The following is a 13,486-nucleotide window of genomic DNA, read 5'->3' as shown; positions in this document are numbered from 1 at the left end:
CATCTCTGTTTTCAGAAGCCCTTAATGACTTTGACCTATCTATGGGCGAAGGTCCTTTCCAACTGTAAAATCTTATTAACGTCATGATTTTTATTTATTTATTTTTTTAAAAAATCAGAGTAACATATATATAGCTTAAAAAGATATTAAATAGTGCCAGAGCGATGCAGGTGCCCCTCGGAGACACCCATTTATTTATTTTTTTAAAAAATCAGAGTAACATATATATAGCTTAAAAAGATATTAAATAGTGCCAGAGCGATGCAGGTGCCCCTCGGAGACACTGCGGGTTTGGTTCCGGAGCACTGCAGTAAGCGAGTCACATGAACGTCTTGGTGTCCCAGTGCATATAAAAGTACGTTTACGGCCGGGCGCGGTGGCTCAAGCCTGTAATCCCAGCACTTTGGGAGGCCGAGGCGGGTGGATCACGAGGTCAAGAGATCGAGACCATCTTGGTCGACATGGTGAAACCCCGTCTCTACTAATACAAAAAATTAGCTGGGCACGGTGGCGCGTGCCTGTAATCCCAGCTACTCAGGAGGCTGAGGCAGGAGAATTGCCTGAACCCAGGAGGCGGAGGTTGCGGTGAGCCGAGATCGCGCCATTGCACTCCAGCCTAGGTATCAAGAGCGAAACTCCGTGTCAAAAAAAAAAAAAAAAAAAAAAAAAAAAAGTACGTTTACACTGTACTGCAGTCTCTTACGTGTGCATTAGCATTGTGTCTAAAAGAACAACATACATACCTTAATTTAAAAATTGCTGAAAAATGTTAATGATCACTTGAGCCTTAGCGAGTCGTAATCTCTTGCATTTAATTGGCTGACGGAGGGTCCCGCCTCATATGGATAGCTGCCGACTGATGTGGAGGGTGGTTGCTGAAGGTAGGCGTGACAGTGGAAATTTCTCTCTTTTTTTTTTTTAAGAGATGAAGTTTCACTCTTGTTGCCCAGGCTGGAGTGCAATGGCGCGATCTCGGCTCACTGTATCCTTTGCCTCCTGGGTTCACGTGATTTTCCTGCCTCAGCCTCCCGAGTAGCTGGGATTACAGGCATGCACCATCACACCCGGTTTATTTTGTTTTTTCAGTAGAGACAGGGTTTCTCCATGTTGGTCAGGCTGGTCTTGAACTCCTGACCTCAGGTGATCTACCCGCTGTGGCCTCCCTAGGTGCTGAGATTACAGGTGTAAGTCACCGCATCTGGCCTGGGAATTTCTTAAAATAAGACAACAACATTTGCTGCATGGATTGGCTCTTGCTTTCACGAAGCATTTCTCTGTAGCACGTGATGCCGTTTGACAGCATTTTACCTGCAGCAGACAGACCTGGGGTATTTGGCACATGTTTTCTGGAAAATGAATGGCATGAGCCTGTCAGATTGATGAAAACGACAGATAGTGTTACTTGCCACTGATCAAACTGAGATTTCAAATTAAAAAATTAAAATTTGGAAACCTTATATCTACCACTATGAGCCTGGCAACTTCTTTTTTTGTTTTTGTTGTTTTTTGAACGGAATTTTGCTCTTGTTGCCCAGGCTGGAATACAGTGGCACCATCTGGCTCACTGGAACCTCTGCCTCCCAGGTTCAAGAGATTCTCCTGCCTTAGCCTCCTGAGTTGCTGGGATTACAGGCACGTGCCACCTCGCCCAGCTAATTTTTGTATTTTTAGTAGAGATGCGGTTTCACCATGTTGGTCAGGCTGGTCTTGAACTCCTGACCTCAGGTGATCCACCTGCCTTGGCCTCTCAAAGTGCTGGGATTACAGTGGGGAGCCACTACACCCGGCCGAGCCTGGCAACTTCTTAGTACTCAAGACATTTCTGATGAGATCATGGTGATGTTAACGAGTGGGGATTTTTTTTTTTTTAATATTAGAGAATGAAAATACAAGATCTGTATAGTTCAGTGAGCCAGTATTTTTTTGCAAATGGTCAATGCATGATGATACAAAATTAAGCCACGGGTAAAAAAACTCACTGAAGGTACAACAGAGGGCAGTGAATTTGAATGTGATAGTGTACAAAAACTTCATTGATGTGGTTTCAGATAGTACGTCTCAAATATCCTGGAAGTCATTACCATTCGATAAGTTTTGGTGTAGTATCAAAGAAAAAGAATCACGATTATGTAAAATAGCATTTTAAGATGCTCTTCTGCTATCTAATGATAGATATGTGTGTGAGGTAGGAGGTTCTGCATACGCGTTCACCGAAGCCATGCGCTGCCAGAGGTGAACGCAGAATGCGAGTCACCCGTCCTTGATCAAACCACGTACTCCAGAAATTCGCAAAAATGTACAATAATGCTGCTCTTCTCACTAAGCTTTTTTGGAAAAAATAGTTATTTTTATAATGAATATTTATGTTAAAACATAATGGGTTTGTTACTGTTTTTAAGATGAATGAAGAAAAAACAATTTTAAAAATCTTACCTGAATTTCACATATAGGAGATACTGATAGACACAACATAAACTGAAGCTCTTCAGGGTTTTCAGTAATTTCCTGAGACCAAACAAGTTTGTGAACTGCTGGTTGAGAGTTCATTGCTGTCGAAGCCGCTCCTGAAATAAATGGGTAAACCCTGGACATGTATGTATGATTGTGAAACTGATTTTTTTGGCGGGCAAAACTGAGTACAGATGAAAATTAATGAAGAAGCATCACTTCACTGTCTTATTTCCTTCTCCTGTTCCTGTACCCATGAGAGCCGTATTTTGAACACACAGACGCGTATGTTGTCACTGCAGCGCTGGTTTTTCACGGAAGCCTGATCAGGAGCCTGAGAAGGAAACGGTGAAAGTGCAGGAAAGCTGCAGGTGCCGAAATACACGTGAGCATGGACAGAAGGACAGTCACGTGCCCCGATGTTCAAACACTGGCCTTCACGGGCCTGTCAGCTTGGTTGAGCACATGAGCGGTTTCGTAAATCTGGTTAACACCGATCAACCTTAGGCATTGTGTCGCTGTTAGTCAAAGGTGACTGTGAAGGGCGTTATATAAGAAGAAACTGTGAAAGAGAGGTCTAGCAGAGGAGGACACGCATCCGTAAAGAACTTTCTCTTTTCCGTTGCTTCCTCAGATCCTCTGTCGATGGGTCCTCAGAAAGCTCTGGAAACCATCGGTGCAAATTTACAGAAGCAGTACGAGAACTGGCAGCCAAGGGTAAGCTTGCTTTACTTGCTCTTCCTTTTCTGTCTTACGGGGAAACTCCGGTTCCTTGGTTACCAACAGTGTTTGAATCCAAGTGAATTCTGCGCAGACCCTGCCTTGTGCAGTGTGGCGCCTGCGCACTGCGTTCCGCCTGCTGGCTGTAGGTCGCGGTACTGTCTTGACAGCGTACACATTATTACAAGTCTTGCAGTGGACAGTCCCGACTTATTTTGCTTAGGTTTACTCCAGATTTTTAGAAAAGAAAAAATGCTCTTCATGTTACTCTTAACCATGGTTTTTTGTTTTTTAATTTTATTAGCATTGTTGTGACTGGAACTCATGGTTTTTTCTCAGAAAATGTATTTTCAGTAACTTTTTTGCAACCTCAACTAGTTAGCGCTATTCCTCATGTCTTCAGTTTTCAAATAGTTGAGAATAAAGCACCCAACATTCAAAAGATGACACCTATTATATACTTCGTCTTTGATTCAAAATATACGGTTCTTTTTACGGAGCCAGTTACCAATTAGTGTGTGGGTTATTTTTTTTTGCTTATATCCTACAGTTTTTTTTTTTTTTTTTAAAGAAAAATGGCGTAGAATGTAACTGTGTCAATTTGCCTTTAAGATCTTAAGTTATTTGTAATCCACCAAAAGACCTTAGCCTTTCTTATTAACTGGTTTGGAGATTTAATAAATTTAATAAAAAACTAGGGATCTGGGCACTTTTGAAGCAGCCCTATATTCGGCTTTGCGTGGCAGACGCACTCGAGTTACCTAAAGGAGTTTAACGAAGAGCGCGGGTTGAGCAGGTGCCTCACCCGGGCGTCCCTGTGAGTTTTACTCTTCCCGGTTGGATGTAAGCCTTGTGGAGACAAATGATTTATGGAAGCTTTTCAACACTTACTTGGTTGGAATTTTTATTTGTGGATCATTTATGCACATGATCTGGGATTCAGGGATTCCTTATTCATTACTTACATTTTTAGAGTGACAGAAGAGCCAGAAATGAAATTTTCCTGCCTGTAACAATGCCCTCGGGTCATCGCTGCTGCTGCGTGCAGTCGGGAGCTAATTGTTAGGAGGCACCTCTGTGTCTTAGGATGCCTGTTAGGAGGCACCTCTGTGTCTTAGGACGTGTGTTCCTGCTTACAGCAGGCTTGATCTTTAGAAGGCAGTGTCTTCATGGCTTTTTGATTGATGACTGATGGCTTTACTTTTCCCTCTCAAATTCGTTACGTCTTGGTGGTTTGTGTAAACAGGCAGTGGCCTTTTTCTTGAGAGCAAGCACACAGCACGTTTGGAGATTGGATGAGGACTGGAAAGAGATTTGGATGGTGGAGTCCTTTAAAAAGTAGTAGAGATGCCTAGTGTTTTCCATAGAGAAAAGCTTCTTTGAAGACTCTGAAGGTACCCTAGGGTCTCAGCATGGTGAGACGGGTGCTTACAGGAGTGTGGGGCGAGTGGCAGTACTGGAAGACGAGGCGGTGTTGGCCTGTGCCGTGCTGTTGACCAACATCATGGGAATTCAGAGGAATGCCTTTCTGGCTACTTCTGGCCATCTCCTGCGCTTTGCTTTGTACCTTTGAGTTTTACTAGATACGTTTGTTTAAAAAAGCAATGTCACCAAACAAATTCAGATCTGCCAATTGTGTTCTTTCTAGAATGAGTCTCTGCTATTATAACTAGTTTCTTCTTTTCAAAGAATTATTAGATAAGGCAATATAGCCTTTCAGAATACATGTATTCAATATTTCAAGAGCCTGTATGTGTATTCCATTTGGTATGATTTACAGTTTTTTATTTTGAGTGCTAAGAGTTGATTTCCTGCTAGCTTTATTATTAGTTGAGCTTGGTAGATATCAGATAGTTGATGCTAGCTGACAGGAAGTGGAACCTTCTAAGGTGGCATCTGTCATTTTCATCTGAATTTCTGTCTAGGAGCAGATCTCTTCTGTGGCATTGAAAAGAAGCATCATGATGTAGGGAAGGCGACCTTTCCATGTAGGTCAGTGACGACAGCCAGAAAGGTGATGGTGTAGGCTCAGCGTGGGATTGAGGAGTCCCTTCCTGTGACAGTAGCACATTGCCCTGGGACAGCGAGCACAGGTGCAAAGGGGTGCAGTCCTCTGAGTGATTTGTAGTCTGGGAAAATTTGTTAAAGTTGGCCGGATTTCAGCAATGGATGTGCAAAATGATTCTCTGAGTAAGAGCTGGTTTGAAGGGCTGGTGAGACGGAGAATGTGTCAGGATTACAGGATGCTGAGGAAGAGGCACCGGCGCGGGTGGGGTCCCATCTGGGCTGGTCTGTAACGTGAAAGCTGGAATGAAGTATCTGCTGCGGCATAGAAGGAAGCCGTTCACACACGCAGACTAAAATCTTTTTTCTGCATTCAGGAAGCAAAACCACAACAATGAGTCCCTAATATTTGCTTTTGGAATGCCAACACTATTACATTCATTTTTAAGTACAATAAAAATGCTTAAAAATTTCCTGCTACTCACGATGAGCGGGCCTCATCTATTTTAGAAATTAGCCTAAGGTAGCGGATGTCACAGGATACCTCTGACTGACTCTGTGGTGTGAGCGTGGGGCTGTGCCATATGCACTGGGTAATAATAGCATCTGCCCTGGTGTGCATGGCACACTGCTTCTCACAGCTTTCCGTGGGCTACAGGAGAGAAGGAGGGAGGCCTGGCATAGATGGCGTGGCTCTCCGTGTGTGGCAGACCTCATGCTGCCTTCTGGAGTAGGCACAAAACAGGAGGCACTTAGCAAGCCCACACGTTCATGTGCAGGGTGCCTGGTTCCTGACTGTAAATCAGGGTCCTTTGAAACATTGTGAGGCTAAACACGCACCACTTTACTGCATCTACAGGGCTCTGGAGTTCCTGCAGTAATAAAGACAGGTTGATGTGCCATCTGCAATAAAACAATGGGGGTGTTATTACATTTCCCAGACCTTCCATGGAAAGACCCATCGATCTGGTTTTCTCTTTCAATGTGTCCTTTATTGCTAGACTCACAAAACTTGGGTCATTTCATGAAAATGAGGCTATTTTCATTAAAGATTGCTGGAGTCGCTGCCTCCGCGCTGGTGTGGATGGCAGTGGAGTAGGAAATGCCCGTTTCCTCAGCGGTAGTGCCCGTCCAGGAGGGGCAGAAAACCGACCTGAATGCCCGCCGGCCCCGCCGGCCCGGTGCCAGGGAGCCTGATGATTTCCTTGCTGATGCTGGAACACTGGACTTGCTCTGTACTTTTCTAGCTTTCGATATAGGTGATTCCAGTTCAAGAAGGAATTGAGAGAAACCATGGTGATTGTATTTTTTTTCCAAAGGCTGCCAGCCTCTCTCTGGCCCATATTTCCTTGCTTAGGCCCATTGAGCCCTTTTCTAAATAATTTATCAGTTTGCCACTGATGAAATGTTTCTTCTGATTAAATTTAAGGCTTTGCCTTATTGCCTTGTAGGTGCATAAATTTGTGTTCTGCCAGAGATTGGAGGAAACGCACCGACTGTTGTTTCAGTGGAAAATTCTGCAGTAAAACCTCACTCGTTCCATCATAAGTCTCAAATGAAAGTTTTATTGGGAGATGGGAGTGGGAGATTATTATAAAGCTGGGAGCATACAGTGAAGAATTTATCTTTTTTAGAGAATTGTCCTAACAAATTGGGGCTTCTGGCAGTTTGGTATAGGTTGGAAGTTAGGAGCTGGAGCTGTGGGAAAAGGCCAGCGGGAGGGGCCTTACTGTCTGTGTCCTCCTTTCCCCAGAGAGAGCGGACCACACCAGGAGCAGAGCCCACCCCTCTTTACTTGAGATGAGCTTTAATTCTTCTGGTGGCTTTAAATAAGTTCATGTGGGAATATGTGTCCTTTACTAAGGAAGATGAAACTGTGGCGGCACCTCCAGTGACTGCATCCGTCTGTGGGGCAGGTGCGTCCAGGTAAGGAGGCGGAAGGTGCTCTCCAGCCACGAAGGCACATTGTAGGAGCTCGTTCTCATCTTGTCCAGTCTGTGAGTGGTGAAGGCAGCTAGTCCTGTGTGGCAGCCGTGGGGCCTGCAGGGAGCTGAGCAGTCGGGCTGAGTTGGTTTTGATGTGGCTGACAGTTCTCAGTTGTCCACACAGAGCCACGGTTTGTGGATCACAGTGAACAGGTTTTGAATTTCAGCTTCCCTTCAGTTGGCCGTGCTTCTCAGATGTGTCACAGGTGATTTGTGGTCAAGGGATGGAAGTCGGTTTCACCGTTAGACAAACACGTTTTTTGTAATGCCTCACACCACACAGAGTATGTTCATGGAGAGAACAGAACAGCTCCCAAGACCTGGTCTATTAGCCCAGTAGAAATTGTCACTGCATTTGAATGTAAATGACAGTCATCCTTTCCATGGCACTGATAATAGGGTTGTTTGTATGCTCTTATGAGATGCTTTGAATGAACCAAAGCTGATGACTGTACCTCCCGGTGGGAGGAAAGGGTGTGGGGAGCAAGGGGCTGAGAAGGCCAGTGGTGACAGTTTTGGTTCTACTTTGGACACTTCCAGGTGTGTCTTTTGGATTTTAGGCACAAGCGTTATTTGCAGAACTGAATGTTTATGTGTAATCTGTGTTTTATAGGGGTTTGTCATGAGGATGATTGGAATCCAGGCGCCTTCTCCTTGTCCCTGAATGGGGCTGCTGTTTGACCTGTGTACCTCATGGGGAGTGTCATGTGGTCATGTGTGACAAACTGTGAAACCCTCGGCATTGAGTGCTCACACTGTCAGGTTTTGTGGGAGGCGCTAGTCAGGTGGCTAGGCTGGTTTGGAGGGTGCCGGACGGATGGCTACACCACGTGTCTTCTTTCCCTGGGATGCGCATGCAGGCCTCTGCTTTGTGGGCAGAGTGATCGGTATCAGTACAAATCACTCGCCTGCCTGTGCCCCAAATGTCTTGGAATGAATTTTAGAGATGGATGCCGACATGGTTCGGCTGTGTCCCCCCTCAAATCTCATCGTGAGTTGTAACTCCCACAGTTCCCACATGCTGTGGGAGGAGCCTGTGGGAGGGAACTGGATCACAGGGGCGGGTCTTTCCTGTGCTGTTGTGCGTAGTGAAGAAGTCTCACTTCCCTGCGCAAGCTCTCTCCTGCCTGCCACCATCCATGTAAGATGTGACTTGCTCCTCCCTGCCTTCCTCCATGATTGTGAGGCCTCCCCAGCCGTGGGGAACTTTAAGTCCATTGAACTTTCTTTTGTAAATTGCCCAGTCTCAGGTATGTCTTTGTCAGCAGTGTGAAAATGGACTAAATACAGATGCAGTGAAGACCCAGAATTAAGTGGGTTCTGCCTTCTCTTAGGATTCTTAGGGTCAGGAGCAGCTGAGTTGCCCTGGGACTGTATTCCACACCTGGGAGGTGCTCCAGAGCTATCTGTGGAACAGCCCAATGTGCGCTGTTACAGTGACTCCTGCTTGGGGCATTCACGTTGTGACATTACTTCCACATTGACAGTCCAGTTCAGCTGGTGAGAATGGCCCTATAATTGCGATTGGCAGCATCCCCTGGCATGCTGTCCTGATGCCATTACCATCCCATCATCCATCCCCGCCTTGCTTTCTGCCCTGCCACCGGCCCTCCCTCCTCCTGCCCACACTCACCTGACTTCCTTCTCTGTGGGTCCTCAGGTTGGGCTTCATCCACCTTGAGTTTCCGTGACAAGCTGCCAATAAGGACTCATGGGCAAAGGCAGAAGGGTGTGTGGATGGCTCACAGCTTGCATAATTCAGTACCTGCTGTGAAGCACTTTGCCTGTGTCCTCATGAAATTTGCGGGACAGAACAGACAGTATCTTCTGGTTGTCTTGGAGTTAACTGCTGTGTATTGATAGTTTCACTTAACTGCTTCCTGCGCGGAAAGTGAAGAAGTGTTCCTGTGACCAGCGTTTTATATTCTTGCCGTGGCCCCAGCAGTGCTCTTCCACTTCATCTTCCCCTCCTTTCTAGCGCTTCTCACCTGACAGCTTTTCCACCGGCCGTGTTCAGTGAGAATTCTGATTCATGCTCTTCAGCCAGAAGCCGTAGTCAGCCCCGCCCACGGGCTTCCTGCGTTGCCCTGTTCCTGGAGGCCATGCTATTGGAAGCAGCTTCCTGGAAGTGAGCTTAGATTACGCAAAGCAGTTCATTCTGGACTGTTGAGACCAACTCCACCAGCGCATAAAGGTGTTGTCACCTACTGCCATCGCTCCGAGCACCTTAGTGGCATGACCTATAAACTCTTTTAGGCACACCAAACATGTTACAGAAAGAAGAAGGAAAGAAAGGCATCGTTGTGCAGCCCGCCTGGATGGTGGCAGCCTGTGGCGACCAGACCCCTCGGGGGTGTCAGTGCATTAGAGCTGGTCCCAGAGGGTGGCTCCTGCTGGCCAGCCCTGTGTTGGACTTGCTGTCCGAGACCACAGAGGGAGAGAGCCCATAAAGGACTGAAGAGCATGCTGTGTTGGCTAGAGGGGGTTGCAGCGTGGGCCGCAGCCCGTGGAATCACTGCCCAGCGAGGACTGTGGAGTCCGTTTCCTCCCCTCTGCCTCGCAGGTCTGCAGAGTCGTGCTGGGCTCGCGGGAGCGCTCCTCTCACTGTCAGGGGAGCTCCCGGGACATGTGGTCTCCTCTCTACCAGGCACTGAGGGGTGGGGTGGCGAGAGCCTGGTAACTGTGGAAAGAATGCCAACTGGTTTAATTCTGGCTTTGCCACTTCTTAAAAATGTAATTTTGGACAAGTTACTATTTAAACTTTTAAGGTTTGTAGATTTAAATGGAGAGAATAGAAGTATGCAGGTATTTGCACTGGGGAGGCCTTGGTGGCCGGTCAGGAGATCCTTACTTCCCGTCCCTTTCTGCCCTTTATCCCTTCCTCCCTCGTGGTAGTGGAAGCCATGCCCAGAGCATTCTGCCATGGAGTCTTGCTGCCTTAAGCCCCCGCATCCTGCCCGATCTCTGGTTTTGTCTTCCTGCCTGGATAACGGCATTCCCAGCCCTCTATTAATTGACCTACTTGAAGTGTAATATTTTTAGAGAGAAATAGGGCTTAACTCTGTCCTTAACAAGCCTCTCAAGGATATTGTCTCTCATCATCATGTTCCCTTGAACAAGGGAGGTGTGTGTGTGTGTCTGTGTGTGACAAATTGCAAATGAGGACCCCCCACTGTCAGGCTGGGGACTAAAACTGCAGCTCAGCTGTCGTGGTTTCACAGATCTCACGTGCCATGTGTGTTTCCTGAGTTAACTTGGGGACCATGACACCGAGAGATGGGGAGGTGGCTCTAAAGGACAGGCAGGTGCCAGGCGAGGGACGAAGTGCTGCTTCTAGTCAGAAAGTGGAAGATGTGATGCGTTGAAGAATGGAAAGCTAAATTTGGAGGTGACGACGAGGAACCCACCGTATGCTCGCCATATGCAACTAGGAAGAGTTGTAAAATCATGCTCCAGCCAAATTGGAAAGTGCTGATCAAGGGGAAACAATCAATAACAGATTGGAGGGGGACGGCCACTTCGAAGTGTCTGCGGTGCTGGGTTTCATTTTGCAGGGAAAGCCACATGTCACAGTGGTGTGCATGAATTTGGGCGTTCGCAAAGGCTTCTGGACAGCTCCCCTCAGATGTCCGGGATTTGCTTGTTGGTGTGACATATAATGGAGATTTTTTTTTTTAAATGGATGTAAAAAGCACGTAATGCCAACTTTACCATTTTAAAATGTACAACTCGGCCGGGCGCGGTGGCTCGCGCCTGTAATCCCAGCACTTTGGGAGGCCAAGGTGGGCGGGTGACCTGAGGTCAGGAGTTGGAGACCAGCCTGGCCAACATAGTGAAACCCTGTCTCTCCTAAAAATACAAAAAAATTAGCTGGGCATGGTGATCGGTGCCTGTAGTCCCAGCTACTCGGGAGGCTGAGGTAAGAGAATCGCTTGAACCCGGGAGGCGGAGGTTGCAGTGAGCCAAGATCGCACCAATGCACTCCAGCCTGGGTGACAGAGTGAGACCCCATTTAAAAAGAACGGAGGAACGTGTACAACTCCCTTGGCTTTTACCGTCTTTGCAGGCTTGGCCAACTGTTGTGACTGTCTAGTTCCAGAACATTTTATTACCCCAAGGGAACCCCAAAACCCATTGGCGGTCACTGTTCATTTCCCCCTCCCCCCTTACTGGGGAAGTCAGCGGTCAGCTTTCTGTCTCTGGATATGCCTGTTCTAGGTACGTCACACAGATGGAGCCATACAGTACGTGGCCTTTTGCGTCCGGCCTTTCACTTAGCATCTTGAATGTTTTCAAGATTCATCCATGTTATTGCATGTATCAGTAATGTAATCATTTGTGTGTGTGTGTGTGTGTCTAGAGATGAGGTCTTGCTTTGTTGCCCAGGCTGGTCTTGAACCCGTGGCATCAAGTGATCCTCCTGCTTCAGCCTCAACTCTTCTTATAGCTGAGAAACATTCCATTGTGTGGATATTCTACACTTCTATTTTATGCCCTCATCTGTTGATGGACACTTGTATCATTTCCACCTTTTGGCTATTTGAATAATGCTGCTATGAATATTGACATACAAGGTGTTTGCATAGGCCTGTGCCCAGGAGTGGGATTGCCGGGTCATGCGGTAACCCTGTATTTTACCTTCGTGGGGCCCTCTCAATCTGTTTTCCACAGTGGCTGTACTGTTTCTCCATGTCTGCTAGCAGCGTACGAGGGCTCCTGTTTCTGCACATCCTTGCTCACATCTGCTACTTTCTGCTTTCTTAAACTTTATTATGACGGCTGTCCCAGCGGGTGTGAGTGGAATCTCTTTGTGGTTCTGGTTTGCATTTCCCTGGTGATTAGTGATGTTGCCCATCTTTTCAGGTGCTTATTGGCTGTTTGGAGGAATGTCTATTCAAGCCCTTTGTCCATTTTTTAGGTGGGTTGTCTGTCTTTACTGTTGAGTTCTAAGAGTTAAAAATGGAGACTTTTAAGTTGAATAAGGTATAATTTCTATTGTGAGGACGTGTTTCCTTTCCAAATCATATGTGTGGTGTCTGCTGAGAGCCTCATGATGACATTTAATTCTTAAAAGAGCCTTTGTCTTGATAGATTTGTTTCATAAAACTGTTATTAAGAGGCTCAGCCAGGCACTGCGGCTTATGCCTGTGGGAGACCAGGGCAGGAGGATCCTTCGAGCTCTGGAGTTGGAGAGCAGCCTGGGCAATGTAGTGAGAACTTGTCTTTAATTAAAAACAGAAAAGAGGTTCTGTGGCTATGGACGACACTGATCATATACTGTATAATTTAATCCCAATCCCGTAAGATCGTTTTCGTTAAGAATATTTCGGTTTCCTTAGAGCTGTGTCTCTCCACCTGGAGTGTATGATGGGAGAAAGCGCCTGTCAGGGTGAGTGCAGGCAGAGTGGCAGAGGCTGGGCCTCTGCGAAGTCTGGGTGCAGGGTGGAGGCTCACGGTGGACTGGGAGTTCGGCAGGAGGGGGCGGTGTGTGTCCACACCAGTGCCTGGTCCCCTCCGTGCTGCGGCCCTGTGGGTCTCTGCTCTCCACTCGGCAGTTACCCTGCAGGACTTTCCTACCTCTCCCTGTACGTGAGGGCTTGGTCCTTCCTTTCTGATGTCATCATCTTTGATGGGACTCCATCTGCTTGGGCCCACAGGTCCCCACAGGAGCCGGCTGTGTTCACATGCTAGGGGTCCCTGGTCCCGAACGGCTTCCTGACCTTTCCTCTGTGGCTTCAGCTGCAGCTCTCTGCCTACTGCATTGTGTCACTGGATTTTCAAGATTAAATTTCCCCCACTAGAGTGTTTGATTCTTCACTGGATGGCCAGGCTATACAGCCAGTGTGAAAAGACAGGCAGGTGCCACCCAGGGGAAAGGCAGTGTGTGGTTCAAAGTCCCTGAGAACAGATGCCAGACGCCAGGCTCAGGTGGTGCCGTCTACTTCCAGCAAGAGGAGACAGAGGGTGCCCTGTGATGGCGGCCCCCAGGCCGGGGTCACACCCTCACTTTGGGCTACAGTAGGAGGAGATTCCCCCACCCTGTGGGGTCTGAAACACAGAAATCTGGGGGCATGCCTGAGGGCCATTGATGCAGATGCTGAGGCATAACAGAGGAGCCGCCGTGGAAATCGGGAAACACCCCCGAGCTGAGCGGCCGCACAGGCTGTGGTGAGGGTGAGGGCGCTCTTCTCGGTGGGCTTCTGGCCCAGCACTGGGAAGACTGAGCGCACCCACTGCCTTCCTAACCCAGAGGGGCTGATCGGTCCATTTAGCTTCACTGCAGCCCCCCACTGGTCCTGAGGGAGTGAGGCTGCCCTCTGTGATCACCT

At 47.5% G+C, this 13,486-nt stretch overlaps 1 protein-coding gene across 2 annotated transcripts in view; it reads left to right on the top strand.

Annotated features, from left to right (window-relative positions):
• RPTOR (regulatory associated protein of MTOR complex 1) overlaps positions 1-13,486 on the top strand; it is a 427,638-nt gene that overhangs the window by 103,560 nt on the left and 310,592 nt on the right. For both annotated transcript variants that reach the window (XM_064369298.1, XM_064369297.1), the window contains exon 3: positions 3,083-3,165. In XM_064369298.1, the coding sequence (XP_064225368.1) occupies positions 3,083-3,165 (83 nt within the window). The remainder of the gene's footprint in view (positions 1-3,082; positions 3,166-13,486) is intronic.

This window comes from Aotus nancymaae, unplaced genomic scaffold (genome assembly GCF_030222135.1).
Source record: "Aotus nancymaae isolate 86718 unplaced genomic scaffold, 86718_ANA_hifiasm-v0.15.2.pri h1tg000089l, whole genome shotgun sequence".
NCBI classification, from domain to species: domain Eukaryota; kingdom Metazoa; phylum Chordata; class Mammalia; order Primates; family Aotidae; genus Aotus; species Aotus nancymaae.
Note: the sequence above shows the minus strand (reverse complement) of the source record. Positions and strands in the feature narration are given on the sequence as shown.